The sequence below is a fragment of the Malaclemys terrapin genome, chromosome 5 (genome assembly GCF_027887155.1).
Source record: "Malaclemys terrapin pileata isolate rMalTer1 chromosome 5, rMalTer1.hap1, whole genome shotgun sequence".
Classification (NCBI taxonomy): Eukaryota; Metazoa; Chordata; order Testudines; family Emydidae; genus Malaclemys; species Malaclemys terrapin.
The window spans coordinates 91569659-91588034 of NC_071509.1; the positions used below are offsets into that span (position 1 = coordinate 91569659).

An 18376-nucleotide genomic window follows, 5' to 3' on the forward strand; every position below is an offset into this window, starting at 1 on the left:
TGATTTTGTAAGCAAGTAGTTTTTAAGTGAGGTGAAACTTGGGGTTAGGCAAGACAAATCAGACTCCTGAAAGGGGTACAGTAGTCTGGAAAAGTTGAGAGCCACTGAATTAAAGACAGAAAAAGTGATTTAATTTTCAATCTTGTAAACCTTTGTGTACAGACTATCTTGTCAGTTTGGTGTTTCAAGTACTGTCCTGGCATGAAGAGGTTTAGGGAGAGAGAGTAAAATGGGTTTGGAGAGGATTAGTGTGTGAATGTGCCAGTGTTTTCCATGTTAAATGTTTCTGCACTGATTCCATTCAAAGCAACAGAGCTAGACTGCACTAGGCAGGAGGGTCACTGCTTTTTGTAATAAGGTTCAGCAAAATCTCTGTACACAATGGCCCAAAAAACCTATCTGAGTACAATGTTTTGTATCCTTTTGTCTGGTGTGATGTCAACCCCGTGTGCATGTCCACCTTTGTTTTAATGTCGACCCTAATAATGGGAGAAGGATAAACTGGCATTTGAGAACTGCTTGAAGAATGCTAGTTGATGAAACTATTGATGTCTTTTATAGCAATTAAAAAAACCACCTCAGTGTACTCAATAGAATGATGATGTGTCTTCCTAATCAGGTGAGTGTTACCTGGGGGAAACCCACTTGCCTGCCCTTTGGGATCTCTTCCACATTGGACGTTATGGTGAGAGGCAGAAAGGGCTCTGGACTGGGACTCAGGAGACCTAGGGTCAATTCCTGCTGTCTGACCTTGGGTGAGTTACTTCCCCTCTCTGTGCCTCTCTCTTTTCTCCCACCAAAGGTCTTGTCTAGGCAGATTATGAGCTCTTCAGGACAGGGGCTAGCATTTACTATTTGTACAGTTGCACCAAGATCTCAGTTGAGGCCTCTAGGTGTTACTGTAACACAAATAATAAAGAAAAAGACGACCAAATATTCACCTCTTCAGGGCACTCTTCTGTTTTTAAGCTATTTCTTTTTCAGGTGCCCCCTCTCGTCTCTTGCCACCTTCATACTTCGTCTGTGTTACTGCAATACACTGACCGCTGCTTCCCTATTTCTTTTCACTCTTTCCCTTGTAGTTGAGCCACTGAGTAATAGTGCTTGTAGTATAACCAAGTTCCAAATCCTTGGGGGAGGACTCTAGGGAAAGCTTTTTTAAACAGAGAGCTTGTAAGAATCTGAAGTTGGGTGAATGGTGGCCCAGAACTGAACAGATTCAGAAAAGGATGATACAATCGAAAGTGAGAAGGGTCAGAGAGAAGCAATAAAAATATTAGATGTATGGGGAAAACCATATGTGAGGAAAGATTAAAAAGGCTAAAACTTTCTGGTTTAAAGAAAAGACAATAGGTAATACCATGATAGTGGTATAAAATCATGACTTGTATAGAGATGGTTGTTTGGGTGCTTCTGTTTATCTTTTCTTCTAACAAGGGGCCAGGCAGTGAAATTAAAAGACAATAATTTAATGCAGATGAAATAGCTTTACAAAATGATTTAACGTGAAACTCATGGCCATGAATCATACTGAGACAAATGGCTTATAATTAATGATAAAATGATCATCTGTAGTTACATGATCTAGGTTAATGAAATTATAAAAGATATAGACCCTCCTGCCAAGACTGAGCCTGGGATAATTGTCCTATTTTAAAGAATAGAAAACAGTTTTATCCTGGATGAACCTAAACTCTGCTAATGTCTACCTTACACTGAACAGTACATGGGCTATATCTAGGGACTATATTTCACTGCAAGTTATTAGACCCTAAGGTAGTGTTTGGGGAATATTAGTGATGCTACTCTTTGGACAATGTTAAAACCAGTTCTTTTCTGCTCATTTCTAGTGGCTGTTCAAATGCAAGTTAAAATCCCATGATATTTCTTCTAAATAATTGGGGGAACATACTTGAGGCCAACATTTCTCCTTGCAGTAAATATTATTTTCAAAACTGCATGGGAGCTACTGTAACAAGTGCACATTGGTTGCTCCTTTGGAAACAGTCACCACATTGATATAATTCAGTGGATTCATTTGTATATCTTGAGTCTAACTGGTACTATAGAAAATAAATGTGTCTTGGTGATAGGGGAAATATGGTATAAAAACTTTTGAAAGATTTCATAAATCCTATTATTTCTTACTGACCACTTTCATATGTAAACTATGCAACATTAACTTGATTGTTAGTGCCATGTTAATTTTAGTTAATATTTTTAGATATTAAGTTGTCAGAAATTGATCAGAATAGACCACTGTGGAAAACATTTTATTAAAACAAGAATAGCTAAGATGTGAGTTGGCTCTCATATTTCTATAAAACACAACAACGAGTTCCTAACAATGAAAACACTTCCTACTTTTACTAAATTTGTGATCACAATATGAATTTTCACCAACAACATTAAACTACACTTGTCAAATTAATAAAATCTCTTACAATGCTGTATCCTTGGGTTTTTAATTGCTCACTTGCTAACTCACAAAATTCACCAGTTTGCCATGGGTCTTCTAGTCATTCATGTGAATTAATGAGGGTTGTGTATGTGTGTAGGAGCTAATGACCTACCTTAGGGACTAATAACATGCAGGATGTTTGCTTGGAAAACCAATTTCATTGTTACACAGGGATTTAGAAATACAAACTTTTAGAAATACAAACTCCTTGCTTGTTATTTTTAAATGTACTTCTAAACTGTTGGAATTATGATCCAGAGATACTTGTCTCTGGGGTGGAGCCTTTTCTCATGTTTCTGTTCGGAGGGTTTATGGATGAATTATAAAAGAAAAGGCTGGCCTTCTCAGTTATAGGGTGTCATAAACAAATAGTTAAGGGTTAATGCCTCTTTTACCTGTAAAGGGTTAAGAAGTTCACCTAGCCTAGCTGACACCTGACCAAAGAAACCAATGGGGGAACAAAATGTTTCAAAAGGAAGGAGGGAAGTTCCCTTTGTCTAAGTCAGTTTTCAGTTTTAACCGGAGTGGGAAAGCTCCAAAAATCAGCCGCTTATCAAGTAGTGAGTATTTGTGAAGGGAATAAATAGGTTTATGTTTATTTTCTTTGTAACTTATCTTGGGCATTAGGGAATAATCAAATTGGGTAATTTTTGTGTAACTAAGTTTTTGCCCAGGGGAACATCCTCTGTGTTTTAAATCTGTTGTCTGAAAATCAGCTTGTATGCTATCGCCCAGAGTGTTTTCTTTTACCTTCCTTTTCTTTAATTAAAAGTCTTATTTTTAATACCCTTATTAATTTTTCCTTGTGTTAGGATCCAAGGGAATTGGATCTGGACTCACCAGGAACTGGTGGGGGAAAGGAGGGGGAATAGTTAAATTCTCCTTCTGTTAAGATCCAAGGGTTTGGATCGGTGTTCACCAGAAAATTGGTAAAAAAGTCTCTCAAGGCTAACCAGGACAGGGAGTTAGTACTTGGGAGTGGTGGCAGCAAAACCAGATCTAAGCTGGTAATTCAGTTTAGGGGTTCACATGCAGGTCCCCATATCTGTACTCTAAAGTCCAGAGTGAGGGTAAAACCTATAACATAGGGGCACAAATGGTCAGGAATCCCAAGTCTTCTCTATTCTGGTTTCACTTCCCCAGAACCCCTTGGACATTAATTGAGCATTGTGTTCAGGATGAGTTATGAAATTAGTCTGGTGCCAAAAGGAGGAGACTCCAAGTTTCAACTGTATCCAGCACTGGGAGGTGTTTGGAGCTAGGATTTTTTTTTGGGATCCCTCTGCCTAAACTACATCTGGCATATTTTTGGCAAGAATAGTAGGATACTCTGAAAATAATTACTCCAGTGTAGAGGCAGCTAGGTCACCAGAAGAATGCTTTCGTCAACCTAGTTATCACACGGGGAAGTGGAATTCCTACAGAGATGGGAAAAACCCCTTCTGTCACTGGAGTCTGCATCTACACTATGGGGTTAAAGCAGCATGACTATCTTGCTGTAGCACCCATAGTGTAGACATGGCTTTACCCTTTAAAAAAAGAAGTGTATTCCAAAAAAGTTGATTACCATAATATTTGCAGGTCTTTACAATTCAAAGGGTGCACTAAAGTTTTCTTAATTTTTTTTTTAAGGAATAGGGTGGGAAAACTTTCCCTTTTTTAATGAGCTGTGCAGTAAATTTTATTTATACTAAATTTATATGAAGCTTTCATTCATAAATAGAGACTACTCTGAGGCTTTGCCCCTTTAATATATTCAGCAAACTCATATTTCAGGCCTGAGATTAGACTGATAGATTGTTTTCTATGTTGCACTAGAATGTGATGTTTTTAGCTACAAAGTTCAACAATTGTTAACAAAATATTTTATCTTCTGTTCTTTTCATGAGTGTTTATTATGAGAGAATATTTTTCTTTTGCATTGCTCTATGCAGCATTCACTGGATACACTGCAGGTAGATTAAATCATGAAAGACATTGCATTGCACTCCTGCTCTTGTTTACATGCATAGCTCCAGGCAGATTCCAGCTGTATTATGCTGGCCAACTTGTATTATTTTAGCTTCATAAGTTCTGCAAAGACTCTTTGAAGAACTATTTGAACATGACATTTTGCATTAGAGCAGACTTCTCTTGGCTGAAAAAGTAACTGATTAAATGGAAGATGTGGTTCTGAATGAAGTAGTCAATCTCTTTCATAGAGTTTTCTTTGCTTTTTAAATATTGCTTTATATACCTAAGTAGTGTAAATTCTTACTTTTGAAAAGATTCCTTTCCCGCTCTGTGTCCCTGGTTTATTTCTAGCTTAACATCACTTTTTGAGTTTAACAGTTAAACCTTGCTTCCTATTAAGCACGAAGAAAATTTAGGAAGAATTTACAAGTAGTAGCAGGAAGAACTTGTGATTCAGGTACAAGTCTGCATAACTGACTTATAATACGAGTTCTATTCCTGAGTTATTTGCAGTCTTCTACTTCTGGCTGTTTGTGACTTCCCCCAATCTGCAAAAAACTCCCTCTCTTCTCTCGGAGGGGGAAAATGTGTGAATAAACCACACATTTTAGGGGGAGGGGGGGGAGAAGAAAATACATAATATTCATTTTGTGAATATATTTATTCCTCAAACATTACAACAGGCCAAACTGAAAAGCTCACACCCCTATAAGTAAAATACAAGAACACAATAATCGAGTTAAGTTAGATAGTTAGGCCTACTGCTTTTTTGTATCTGGGCCTAGAAAGCAATACTTTTACCAACTTGTTTGCTTTTTTCAGCACCTAAACTATTACTAAGTTTCAACCAAACCAATCCCAATGTGCTATAAACATGCTGAACTGTTACTGAGCGGGCAGAACTGTTAAATGCTGAGTACTTTTTACAATATGACAATTCTGAATTCAATAGTTCTATTTTTACTTCCATAATTTTCCATCATTTTGATGCAACTAATTGTGACACAACCTCCCCTGCTACCATCTTCCATTTTAAATGCTAAGAAGGAAAGGAATTCATTATTAATTCCATAAGACAAAGTATCACCTTTTTTCCTTTTTAAATTAAGGTAATGTTGTTGTTTATAAAAGAAAGTTCAAACCTACAAGTATTTGCCTTTTTAGTTTTTCTTATAGCATAATCAGAATTTTTTTTTGAGTCGGGGTATTTGAACAGGTACAGAGCTGCCCCTAAATACAGCTGCTGCTGTTGAATAGTTGCTGCAAGGCTTTAAACAGTGTCTTAAATTAGCATTATGGATACCTTTTAATTACAACATAGCTGTTGAAAACAGCTCACTTACAGAACTGTTGAACTCACCAATGTGCTACTCTTCTGCTTAATGTATAAAGCTTCATTAAACAGCACAGTTGACCTTGAGCACTCCTATTCTTTGTGGTCTCTCAGGGCTCGTCTAGATGTGGACACTCAGGAAAGTTATTAATTAACTAAACCAAGTCTCTAACAGTTCCCAAATCCACCCACTTCCAACAACATCATTGAGAGTTTGTTCCACATGCTTGCCGTGGCCTTCGCTGTATCCATCCCCCTTCCCTGTTACCTAATAGACAATTCTATAACTCACTGTTTTGCAGTAGGTAAAAGTCCCTTGCTATCCTCACCACTTCCTATTTTTAACCCTGTAGAATAAAGTTTTCTTGGATAGAAATTCCAGCCTGTTTCTAATGTCAAAAAAACTTTCAAGAATATTACAATTCACGTAAATACTTCAGAGGGACAAGTTAAAAAAATGAAGGGAAAAGTGGGAAAAACCTGAGAGAGGATTTTTCACAATTCTGTTCTTGTGTGACCTTAAGCAAGTCAGTTCGCCTCTCTGCCTCACGTTCCCATCGGTAAAATGACACAGGTTACTCAGGAATGAAATCTTTGCCAGTTTAAAGTATGTCTGTTACCTAAAGCATGGCTGTAAGGATGTTGTTGATATATGAGAGCTGACAATTTCCATATCTCATATGGTACTAATAAATTGAGTAAATCTATTTCCAAACTGCTAGCCCTCGAAACTCAACCTTGACTCTAAAAGGTAGTCTGGGTTCTTTCTTTCTCACATGTCATCACCAGTAATAAAGGTTCTGCAGGTCAAATTAGGCCCTCAGTTACACCTCTACCGCTATTCTGTTGAGATCATGGCCTGAGTCCCATTGCTTTCAAAAGGACTGCAGTATGGCTGATTGAAACATTCATTCTATTGGTGCTACATAAGAGTAGAGCAGCCTGTTCTGTCACAGTTTTAACTGTGCTGGTGCTCAATGCTTCTAGGAGTAAAAATGTCTTTAAATTCAGCAGATGTGATTCTTAATATATCCAGGGAGTAGATCTTCAATTGATTAAGAAGGGGCATTTTTATAAACCTACCTCTCAGGGTGGAAGCAGGCTTTAGATTCATACCATGTTCAGTCCATTGGAAATAAGCTATTGGGAGCATCGCAATTCCCTTCTCCTAAGCATTCAGTCATAATCTGCCATTTCCTTTTGTTCTCATAAGCAATTTCCTCTCCACCACATAACTACATACAGAATTTTGTTTTTATAACAGAAATAGTTTGATATCCTCTGCTTTGACAGCAGTCCCAGGGCACTGATGGCACTTGCTCAGTCACGTTTTGTGTTTGCAATCATAGGTTTATAAAATTAGCTTGGAAGGACATATTTCTTCCCAAAATAGTTGTCCTTTTATACCAAGAACAGGACAGAAATTAGTCGGCATGGACAATACTACAACAAAAAAATTGTGTCTGTCTTAGTCAACAGTGTCTATAATTGCCTTTAAAAGGTATAGGAAATATCTTCATTAGATGTCAGCAGTGTGATATGTAAGCAACTAGCTTAGTTTAGGAGTTTAGTTAAATTGTGAAATACTGTAGAGGAACAGAGTAGATATCCCTTAAAAAAGTTTGAGCACTCTAACTTGAGTGTTTTAAAAGCCACTGGAACCCTGCCAGACTGAGCAGCTGCGTGTAGAAGTAGGTAGGCCTTGTTTGTCATTAGTAAACAGATACTTGGACCCCACTGAGCCCTGTGGTTCCTTCAGATTACATTCTGTTCTTTAAAACACACAAGTCAATTGGGGTTGAGGACAAACTCCTAGTCCAGGAATACAGTGAAACAATGTGTGACTACAGGGGCCTAATAAGTAATGAAACTGAGATGAAAACTGCAGCTGCTGGGACTATGAGTTAGTTGCTCACTCAGAAAAATTGAAATATCTGGCTGTTTGGGGGAAACAGATTTCTTTGATAGCTCAGTGGAGGACTGGCCCAACTATACTGATAGCTAATGAAATACCTGATGGGAAAACAGGTGGCAATTCTATGGAGTGTAATGGAGGGCTAAAATTTTACAATCTGCTGTGTAAGCTAACAGGTCCTGTTAAACTCAAGGACAAAACATTTGCTGAGATTGTGGAAACTCCATCAAATCACCCAACCCCAAAGCCACTGGTGATTGCAGAGTGTTTCTGCTTTTATGAACTGATTCAAGAAGAAAATGAAACAATTTCTGAATCTGAGGCTGGATTAAGGAAACTAACAAAGCACTGTCAGTTTGGAAAGACTGTAAATAATGAATTAAGGGAGCTGTTAGTACTGTATGTGATGTTCAAAATGAAGAAATCCAAAAACACTAGTTGACCAAGGCTAATTTGACTCTAAAACATGCTAGAAATTGCTGAAGACAGCTATCAAAGATGTCATGGAGCTGTAACAGCATCATGTGATATGGGCAACAAATAAACTGAGGGTCACACATAGAAAGCACAACACAGAAAATGCTCAAAGCCTGTATTCTTTCACTGTGGGAAACAGTCTCACAATGCAAATGATTTTTAGTTTAAGGACACAATCTGTAGAAACAGGAAGAAATTGGGGGTGCGGGCAGAAAATGTGCAGATTGGGGGGAAAAGCATAATCACCTCCCCACAAGGGCAATATCAGAGGATTTCAAAGTAATCAGCTGGCAGATGACAATATAGAGCAGGGGTTCTCAAACTGGGGGTCAGGACCTCTCGGGGGGGGTGTCACAAGGTTATTACATGAGGGGTTGCGAGCTGTCAGCTTCCACCCCAAACCAGGCTTTGCCTCCAGCAATTATAATGGTGTTAAGTATATAAAAAAAGTATTTTTAATGTATAAGGGGGGATCACACTCAGAGGCTTGCTGTGTGAAAGAGGTCACCAGTACAAAAGTTAGAGAACCACTGATAGAGTCCACAGAGCATGTTACAGCATCTCTACAACTGTTAAGACAAATGAAGTGTCATTTGGATTTCATTACAAGTGGAACGAATAAGCTCCATTTCAAACCTTAACACAGGGTCTGCAGTTCCTGTAGGATTATCACAGGCTACTGAGAGGTAAAGTTGCAGAAAATCTCACTGAATCTAAAAACATATACAGGGGAAATCCTTGCTTCCCTGGGTGTTATTACAGTAAAAGTAACCTTTTACTATAAAATTTATGTGCAAAACCTTTATGTTGTGAAGTGATGGGCTGCTGTATTATTAGGGTGACCAGATGTCCCGATTTTATAGGGACAGTCCCGATATTTGGGGTTTTGTCTTATATAGGCCCCTATTACCTCCCATCCCGTCCCGATTTTTCACACTTGCTGTCTGGTCACCCTATGTATTATTGATGGAGAATGGCTAAGAGAGATTCAGCTGGTCTAGAAACACCTGCATTGTCTGTAGGCTTAACAAAACCAAACTTAACTTTATAAACTCCAGCCCAAAACAAAAATTTAGATGAACGTTTGGACAAGACAGCTGATGTCTTTCAAGGTGGTATCAGAACCCTAAAACGTATGAAAGCAAAAATTTGTGCTTGAAGAAGGAGCAATTCCTAAATCTCACCAAGCTTGTCCAGTACTTTTTGCTATATAGCCAAAAGTAGAGACAGAGCATCAGCATTTACAAGATTCTGGAACTATTTCCAAGGTTGACTGGAGAGAATAGAACATCACTATAGTACCAGTAATGAAAAAGAATGTGGCTGTCCCTACTGGTAGTGATTTCAAAGTTACCACTAACCCAGTGTTGCATGAGGATCAATATCCTTTATCGCAAATAGAAGCTATATTTGCCTCATTAGCTGGTGGAAAGCATTTCTCCAATATCAACCTAGCCCAACTCTATCTACAAACGGAGATTGAACACAGTGGTAAATACAACCTCGTGATTAACACATGAAAGGGCTTATTTCAATATAAGAGGCTAGCATGTGGCTTGCATCCAAACCCACTATTTGGCAGTGACCCAGGGACCAGGTACTACAGGGTATTCCTGGCACTCGGTGTTAATTTGGATGATATATTGGTCACAGATGCTAGTGCTGAACACCTTGAGAATCTCCACTTGCAAGGCTGAGTATGGCCTTAAAGCAAATAAGGAATGTGAATTTTTCAAAGATTGTTACATATTGTGGCTGTACCATTGACAAAGATGGTTTGCATGAATTGCAAGATAAAGCTGAAGGCACTCATCCGGGCACTACAACTGCAAAACATGTCATGATTACGTTCCTTCCTGTGAATGATTACCTATTACTACAGCATTACATTCTCTGAATGAACTGTTACACAATGGACAGAAATGGCATTGGTCTATGCTGAACCAAGGCTTTTGAAGAAGCCAATAAGCTATTAGCATCTGAAATGGTTTTACATACCACAACGCATCTTTGCATAAAATGTTAGCTTGGTACAGTTCCCAACATGGAATAAGAGCAATAATTTCATGTGATGGAAGGTTGTAGAGAAAGGCCTATTGTCTTTGCTTCTAGATCTCTAACCTCTGTCAAATGTATACTGAACTTGACAGAGAAGCTCTGAGTTTTGTCTGGGGAGTTACAAAACTTCACCAATATCTGTATGGGAAACATTTTATTCTGGGTACAGACAGAGCATAACTGCTGCTTTAAATTTTTAACCCAAAGAAAGGAGTACTGGCAATGGCTGCAGTAGAGTTACAGAGCTAGGCGATACATTGGGCACTCACTGTTACAATACTGAGTTCAAAGAACTAATGCAGATTGTTTGTCACGGCTACCATTGGCAATAGCAGGCAAGGATACTGAAGTGGAATCAGATATGACTTCTATGGAACAAACTGAATCCTGGGCAGTGACAAAGGCCCTGGGGCAACATGAAACAAAAAATGATCCACTGCTAGCTGAAATATATGACATTATAATGAATGAATGAATGGACTTATGCCTACAAACAACTCTTCCCAGCTTTCTTTTCTTAAAAAGAACAGTAAAGTGTGTATCACGGTTCCCTAAGTTGTGGCACCAGCATGGTTACTTCTATGAATCTCAGGTCATATGTAGTCCAAGAGTTACATGAAAGCTATTTGGGAATTGTTAAAATGAAAGTCCTGGGCAGGAGTTTTGTGTGGTGGCCAGGGACTGATACACAAATAGAGGAAACGGTGAAAACACCGATGAGATTGTCAGTACATGCCTAAATGTGCTCCTTTGCACCTGTGATAAATGGGGGGGAGGGGGGCGGAACTCCCTTTTATGGACACCCAGTCAACCAGCTAGCTATAAAATCCCTCTTATTAGCTGTTCTCTACTTGCTTTACCTGTAAAGGGTTAAAAAGCCCACAGGTAAAAGGAAAGGAGTGGGCACCTGACCAAAAGAGCCAATGGGAGGGATAGAACTTTTTAAAATTGGGAAAAACTTCCCTTTGTTTTGCTGTTGTTCTCCAGAGAGAGGGGACAGAGCAGAGACGGGGCTGGGACTATGTTGTAAAAAGCTTTTTGTCAGGTATGGAAATCATCAGATCATACCTAAAACCTACTCAGAAATCAGAAAATGTCTAGAAAGACACAATTAGGTTTATTTCTGTTTATTTCTTATTGGCTTGTGGACTCCTCTGTGCTAACCCCAAATGCTTTTGTTTTGCTTGTAACCTTTAAGCTGAACCTTAAGAAAGTTATTCTCGACGTTAATTTTTGTAAGTGGTTTTTTTTAATCTAGCAAAGCCTAAATTCCAGATGTATTTTCTTTCTTTTTGTTTTTAATAAAATTTACCTTTTTTAAGAACAGGATTGGATTTTTGGTGTCCTAAGAGGTTTGTGCATATGTTGTTTAATTAGCTGGGGGCAACGGCTAATTTCCTTTGTTTTCTTTCTCAGCTCTTCCCTGGATGGGGGTGAAAGGACTTGAGGGTACCCCACAGGAAGGAATTCCCAAGTGCGCCTTTCTGGGTTCCCAGGGGTTTTGCATTTGGGTGGTGGCAGCATCTACCCATCCAAGGTCAGAGAGAAGCTGTAACCTTGGGAGTTTAATACAAGCCTGGAGTGGCCAGCATTAATTTTTAGAATCCTTGTGGGCCTCCACCTTCTGCACTCGAACTGCCAGAGTGGCGCATCAGCCTTGACAGCACACTATGCAGTGTCAATGAATCCACATAGCCAAGGCTGGACAGTTTTTGGGACATCTATGATTGCAATAGATGCCCATTCTAAATGACATGAAGTAATCGAAGTCATTCAAAATGATCTGGACAAACTGGAGAAATTGTCTGAAGTAAATAGGATGAAATTCAATAAGGACAAATGCAGGGGCGGCTCAAGGCACCCGCGCAGCAAGCGCGTGCCTGGGGCGGCAAGCCGTGGGGGGCGGCCTGCCGGTCACTGTGAGGGCGGCAGTCAGGCTGCCTTTGGCGGCATGCCTGCGGGAGGTCTGCGGCTTCCGTGGTAATTCGGCGGTGGGGACACTGATGGCGTGGCACCGGCGGACCTCCCGCAGGCATGCCGCCGAAAGCCGCCTGACTGCCGTGCTTGTGGCGGCAAAAAAAACATAGAGCCACCCCTGGACAAATGCAAAGTACTCCACTTAGGAAGGAACAATCAGTTCCACACATACAAAATGGCAAATGACTGCCTAGGAAGGAGTACTGCGGAAAGGGATCTGGGGGTCATAGTGGACCATAAGCTATATACGAGTCAACAGTGTAACACTGTTGCAAAAAAAAGCTAACATCATTCTGGGATGTATTAGCAGTGTTGTAAGCAAGACACTAGAAGTAATTCTTCTGTTCTACTCTGCATTGATTAGGCCTCAACTGGAATATTGTCTCCATTTCAGGAAGGATGTGAACCAACTGGAGAGAGTCTAGAGAAGAGAGACAAAAATGATTAAAGGTCTAGAAAACATGACCTATGGGTTTGTTTAGTCTGGAAAAGAGACGACTGAAAGGGGACACGATAACAGTTTTCAAGTACATAAAAAGTGGTTACAAGGGGGAGGGAGAAGAATTGTTCTTCTTAACCTCTGAGGATAGGACAAGAAGCAATGGGCTTAAATTGCAGCAAGGGAGGTTTAGGTTGGACATTAGGAAAAACTTCCTAACTGTCAGTGTGGTTAAGCACTGAAATAAATTGCCTAGGGAGGTTGTGGAATCTCCATCATTGGAGATTTTTAAGAGCAGGTTAGACAAACACCTGTCAGGGATGGTCTAGATAATACTTAGTCCTGCCATGAGTGTAGGGGACTAGACTTAGATGACCTCTCAACGTCCCTTCTAGTCCTATGATTCTATGATTCTAAGTATTCTGTCTGAATTCAACTAGATCAGCATAGATGGGTTAAGTGTTAAGACTATTGTTTTCATGTGCGGGAGTTCCTTAACAGACTGTGACAATGGAATGCAATTCACATCTGAAGAGTTTCAATTGTTTGTCAAAAGAAATGGTATCAAATGTATTACATTAGCTCCTTGCCATCTTACCACAAATGGATTACTGGAAAAGTTTATCCAGATATACTCAAGCAAGTGAACTGTGCTATAGTTCAGATAAAAGTACCTTACAACACGAGACTGTGAATTTTCTAGTGGCCTATAGGAATGCAGTACTTGCAATTACAAAGCAGATGCCAGTGATGTTTATTGTCTTGCTTGAACTTGTTAAAGTCTTATCTATAATGTGATGTTCTTAAGAAACAAATGTGATCAAGTAGCCTCAAATTGTCACACCCAACTGCACAGTTTCATGTGGGAGAAAAAGTCTTAGTAAGAGACTAGGGAGATAAGTCATGGAAATCTGGAGTGGTTACATGTATTTTGTCATTCTGGGGATGAGCCCATAAGGAAGGGGATGGAGACGGAGGGGAAAAGACACAAGGCTCTTGAGCTTTAAACATACTTTAGCTTTCAGCAATCTGGCATTCCCATTTTCCATAACGAACCTTTTCATTTAAGGTGTCAATGTGATGGACTGGATCACAGAAACCCCCTTGGGACTGCCAACTGATGTGTTGAGACTACCTCTAAGTCCATTTTCCCTGCCAGCTTGGAACTTCAGAACCCTAACTGGTTTGAGCCAGACACACTTGCCTGCTGCAAATCCAGACCCAGGTCTGAACCATGTCCCCTAATGGCTGCAGGCTTAACTGAAAACAGCTTAAGAAGTGTTCCTGTCTCTAACACTCAGATGCCCAGCTCCCAATGGGGTCTAAACCCCAAATAAATCTGTTTTACCCTGTATAAAGCTTATACAGGATAAACTCATAAATTGTTTGCCCTCTATAACACTGATAGAGAGAGATGCACAGCTGTTTCCCCGCCCCCAAGGTATTAAATCTATACTCTGGGTTAATTAATAAGTAAAAAGTGATTTTATTAAATACAGAAAGTAGGATTTAAGTGGTTCCAAGTAATAACAGACAGAACAAAGTTAATTACCAAACAAAATAAAATAAAACACGCAAGTCTATGCCTAATACAGTAAGAAAGTGATTACACATAAACTCTCACCCTCAGAGATGTTCCAATAAGTTTCTTTTACAGACTAGCCTCCTTCTAGTCTGGGTCCAGCAATCACTCACACCCCCATGGTTACTGTCCTTTGTTCCAGTTTCTTTCAGGTACCCTTTGGGGGTGGAGAGACTATCTCTTGAGCCATCTGAAGACCAAATGGAGGGGTCTCCCAGGGATTTAAATAGACTTTCTCTTGTGGGTGGACACCCCTCCCTCCCCCTGTGTAGAATCCAGCTACAAAATGGTGTTTTGGAGTTACATGGGCAAGTCACATGTCCATGCATGACTCAGAACTTACAGGTAGCAGCCATTGTTCACATGCTACCTTGAACATCCTCAGGTAGACTTCTTATGTGGATTGGAGTCTTCCAAGATCCATTGTCTGCTAAGTGTTTCTTGATTGGGCACTTAATGAAGCCCCATTTGAAAGTTCCTTTCTAAAGAAGCTGACCAAATGCCTTACTAAGGCTACTTAAAATCAAACAAGAACACAGCCAATATGCAAAACTTCGAGTACAAAAATGATACATGCATACAAAGAGGATGAATATATTCAGTAGATCATAACCTTTGCAGAGATGTGTTACATGGCCTATCTAGTATCAAACATATTCCAGTTATATTTACTTTCATAAGCGTATTTCCATAAAGCATTATGGGGTGCAACGTCACAGTCAATACAGTGAATTAAGGTGTTTCAAGTTAGCTTATACTGCTGAGTTTAATGGTGGGTCTTTTGCCCTTAGAGCTTATTTTGTTAAACATCTTGGCCTTGGTGTTTAATTAAGTTCAGTAGTATGCACTGATGTATTGCTGTTTCAAACGGTAGGTCAAAGTGCATGACAGAACTTTCAGTGCATGGCATCAGGGTCCACGTGGTGATTTAGTGCTTGACAGGCTGTCATGCTGTACGTTTACACCCTGGCTTGCCTTGCAGTAAGTCTCCATGTGGACAAGCCTGAAAGAGGCAAAGGGATACAGCCCATCAAATAAGGTTAAATAGCGCTCATGTTATGGCAGATCTCAAACCAATCATCCAAGCATGCTGTTAAAAGGGCTAGTTTTACATAAAGAACTGCTCAACAGTATCTTCATTTTCCATAAATACATCGTATATAATCCCCAAACAATAGATTATCCTATCCCACCCAGTTTGGACTGAACCTTCTACACCCAAATTAAGTATCAGCATTGTGCAATGTGGGTTAGAAAAAATTTAAAATAAAATATAAAAATGACCAGCCAGGAGACACTTTCTCAAAAGTACACACCTCAGGCTAGAAAAATACTAGAAATAATTAGCAAAATAGTTACTGTTTATAATTCTCTGACCTAAGGGTAGGAGGATTCAACAAAAAATAGTGGATAGTATCTTAAATTCCAGTCCTGCAAACACTTATGCACATGCTTAAAATTAGAATCATGCTTACTGAATTGGGGCTCAAATGACACTTCATTTATACTGGCAAATGGAGAAAAAAGAAAAGACAATTATCTCTCTCATTCACAGAAGTTGTGGGTGAAGGCTTGGATGTTGCAGCAGCTTCTGCTCATGAGGACAACGTAGACAGTATTCAAGAAGGAACAGCCTCAGCAGCTCAAGAGATGCCTGACACATCCTCAAGGAACCAGGAGGCTGTTGAGGATGAGTCTGGGCAGGATGCAGAAGGTGCAGAGTATTGTCTAATCTACAATGTTTTATTTCTAAAATAAAGTCATGGCTGTTTGCTTTGGATTAGCTGCACTATTGTCTAGAAAAATTAAGTGGAGCCATAAGTATGCTAACGAATATACCATACATTTTAAAATGTCTTTTCTAGGTCAATAATTTAATTTTTAAATCATCACCACACACTGAAAATAGCTTTTATTAAGCTTTGGCTAATGTTAAACCCACAGGGCTTTTTGGGGGGACCATACTGCAATTGTCTCATGATAGGTAGCAAAATTATTTGATGGAAAAGTTACTGCCTAAAGAAAACTTCCACTTTTGTCACACGCTGTGACAAAGAATTTTTAGCCTAACTGAATTTGAAAGGAGGAATCTTCTGACATGAAGTTGATGAAATATGCTAAAAGTGGTATTTTATTATTGTTTATAAGCAATGTAATGTTTAATACAGTTATGGTACTTTTATTTTCTCATTTATCTTAAGCAGTAATACGATATAACTAAACTAGAAGGAATGGGTCATGGTTGAGCAGTCTAGAGGATTTAAACACATCTTCCATTAAAATTAGAAACAAAATAAAGGTAATGACCAATATGTGTCCAAATCCCCTAGATGTCTTTGAAAATTTCAACCCATGAACCCATAGTACCACTCTTATTTCTAAAATAGGGTTTGCTTTATTCTGTAGCTCAGGGGTTGTCAACCTTTCAGAAGTGGTGTGCCGAGTCTTCATTTATTCACTCTAATTTAAGGTTTTGCGTGCCAGTAATACATTTTAACATTTTTAGAAGGTCTCTTTCTACAAGTCTACACTATATAACTAAACTATTGTTGTACGTAAAGTAAATAAGGTTTTTAAAATGTTTAAGAAGCTTCATTTAAAATTAAATAAAAATGCAGAGCCCCCCAGACCCATGGCCAGGACCTGGGCAGTGTGAGTGTCACTGAAAATCAGCTCGTGTGCCGCCTTCGGCATGCGTGCCATAGGTTGCCTATCCCTGTGTAGCTACACTGTTAAACCACTGAACAGAAATATTTCCAACTGTTTGTATTTTGTCTTCCAGCTTCTTCGGCAACAACGGGATCTCAAGAAATTCCTAAGGATTCTTAAAGGTATATTGAACATTCAAGCATGCCATTTTCATTTTAACCTCCAACTTCCAAGCTTTCTCAGCTATTTACAATCAGTCCATGTTGAAACTTTGCACACAGATTGTGACTGTGAATTCACATTCCATCCCCCATAAAAGAAAATGGTAAAAAATAACTTAGTTGAAGTGTCTTGAATAGCTCAAGAATCACAGTGGTTCTATTGACATCTTATTGGAGCCAGAGGAAGCTTTATTACACTATCAATGGTCTCATAATTTTTTTGTCTATTTATTTAGCAAGTTTTAACAGGTTTACAAATCATTGCTATATATATGTCAGTGACAAAATTATATTCATTACAATAGTGAGTTTTTGTTTAGAGAAACACTATGCAGTAATTTAATCCATCAAATCTCTATTTAACATGGTGCTGCCCTGCTACCGAATATGCATCATTATAGCTTCCAGGAGATATTGCTTCTAGTGATTTTTATTAAAATGAGTGAAACTTCTGATTACACATTTATCTGATTCAGCTCCCACTGACTGTCATGGGAGTTGAATCAAGCATTTAGGAGCTGGTGGAATCCTAATTTCGTTCAAGATAATGAGTTCTTCAGATGTTGATTTAAATGGGAACAGATATTGGATCCCTGGATTATTACCTTATCAAACTGAGCTCTTCTCTTGTTATCCTGTGTAAACACAATCAGGCCCAATATGTTCCTTTTAAGTACAGTCATTGACCAAGATCAACTTTTCAATTTTTAGGACTCTTCAACTTGCCTTTAATACAACTGCTGAATTTGTCTGATATCTTTCTCAGACCCAATTCAGCAAGGTTACTGAAGCACATACTTAACTTTAATAATGTGAGTAGTTCTACTGGAGACAGGGAACTACTCATGTAGTTTGAAGAGACAAGGTGGGTGAGGTAATATCTTTAATTGGACCAACTTCTGTTGGTGAGAGGGACAAGCTTTCGAGGCACACAGAGCTCTTCTTCAGTGCATACAACATGTGGTTTAAACTTAGGCATGTGCTTACGTACCTTGCTGAATTGACTTTCCAGAAGAAAATGTTACCATTCCATGTGATTTTATATAGTCCTAAAGGAGAGCGTAAGATAGTGAAATGAATCTGCAGAAAAAACTGTCCATTGCAAGATTTTTTCCATAAGGTTTACAACAAAAATGTAAATAATCATAAACAGAAAAACTCCCCAGTTTAGGATTCAACCTTTCCCAAAGTCATTTTCTGTCTCCCTACTAGTTTCTCAAGCAACCCTCTTGTAGCGCTTCCCTAGTGCATCTGTGAAAGAAGAGGGGGAAGTTGAACAGAAATGAACTAATTGTTCACCAGGGATCTGTC

General features: G+C 39.1%; 1 protein-coding gene across 3 annotated transcripts in view; it reads left to right on the forward strand.

Annotated features, from left to right (window-relative positions):
* The window catches only part of MGARP (mitochondria localized glutamic acid rich protein), a 45431-nt gene that overhangs the window by 17177 nt on the left and 9878 nt on the right, over window positions 1-18376 (forward strand). The window contains exons 5-6 of one of the 3 annotated variants that reach the window (XM_054029740.1): window positions 620-755; window positions 15751-15837. In XM_054029740.1, the coding sequence (XP_053885715.1) occupies window positions 620-729 (110 nt within the window). In that variant the 3' untranslated portion in view covers window positions 730-755; window positions 15751-15837. Of the gene's footprint in view, window positions 1-619; window positions 756-1850; window positions 2296-15750; window positions 15910-16977; window positions 17027-18376 lie in introns of those variants that run through there. The other 2 variants (XM_054029742.1, XM_054029739.1) reach the window with 2 other exon arrangements.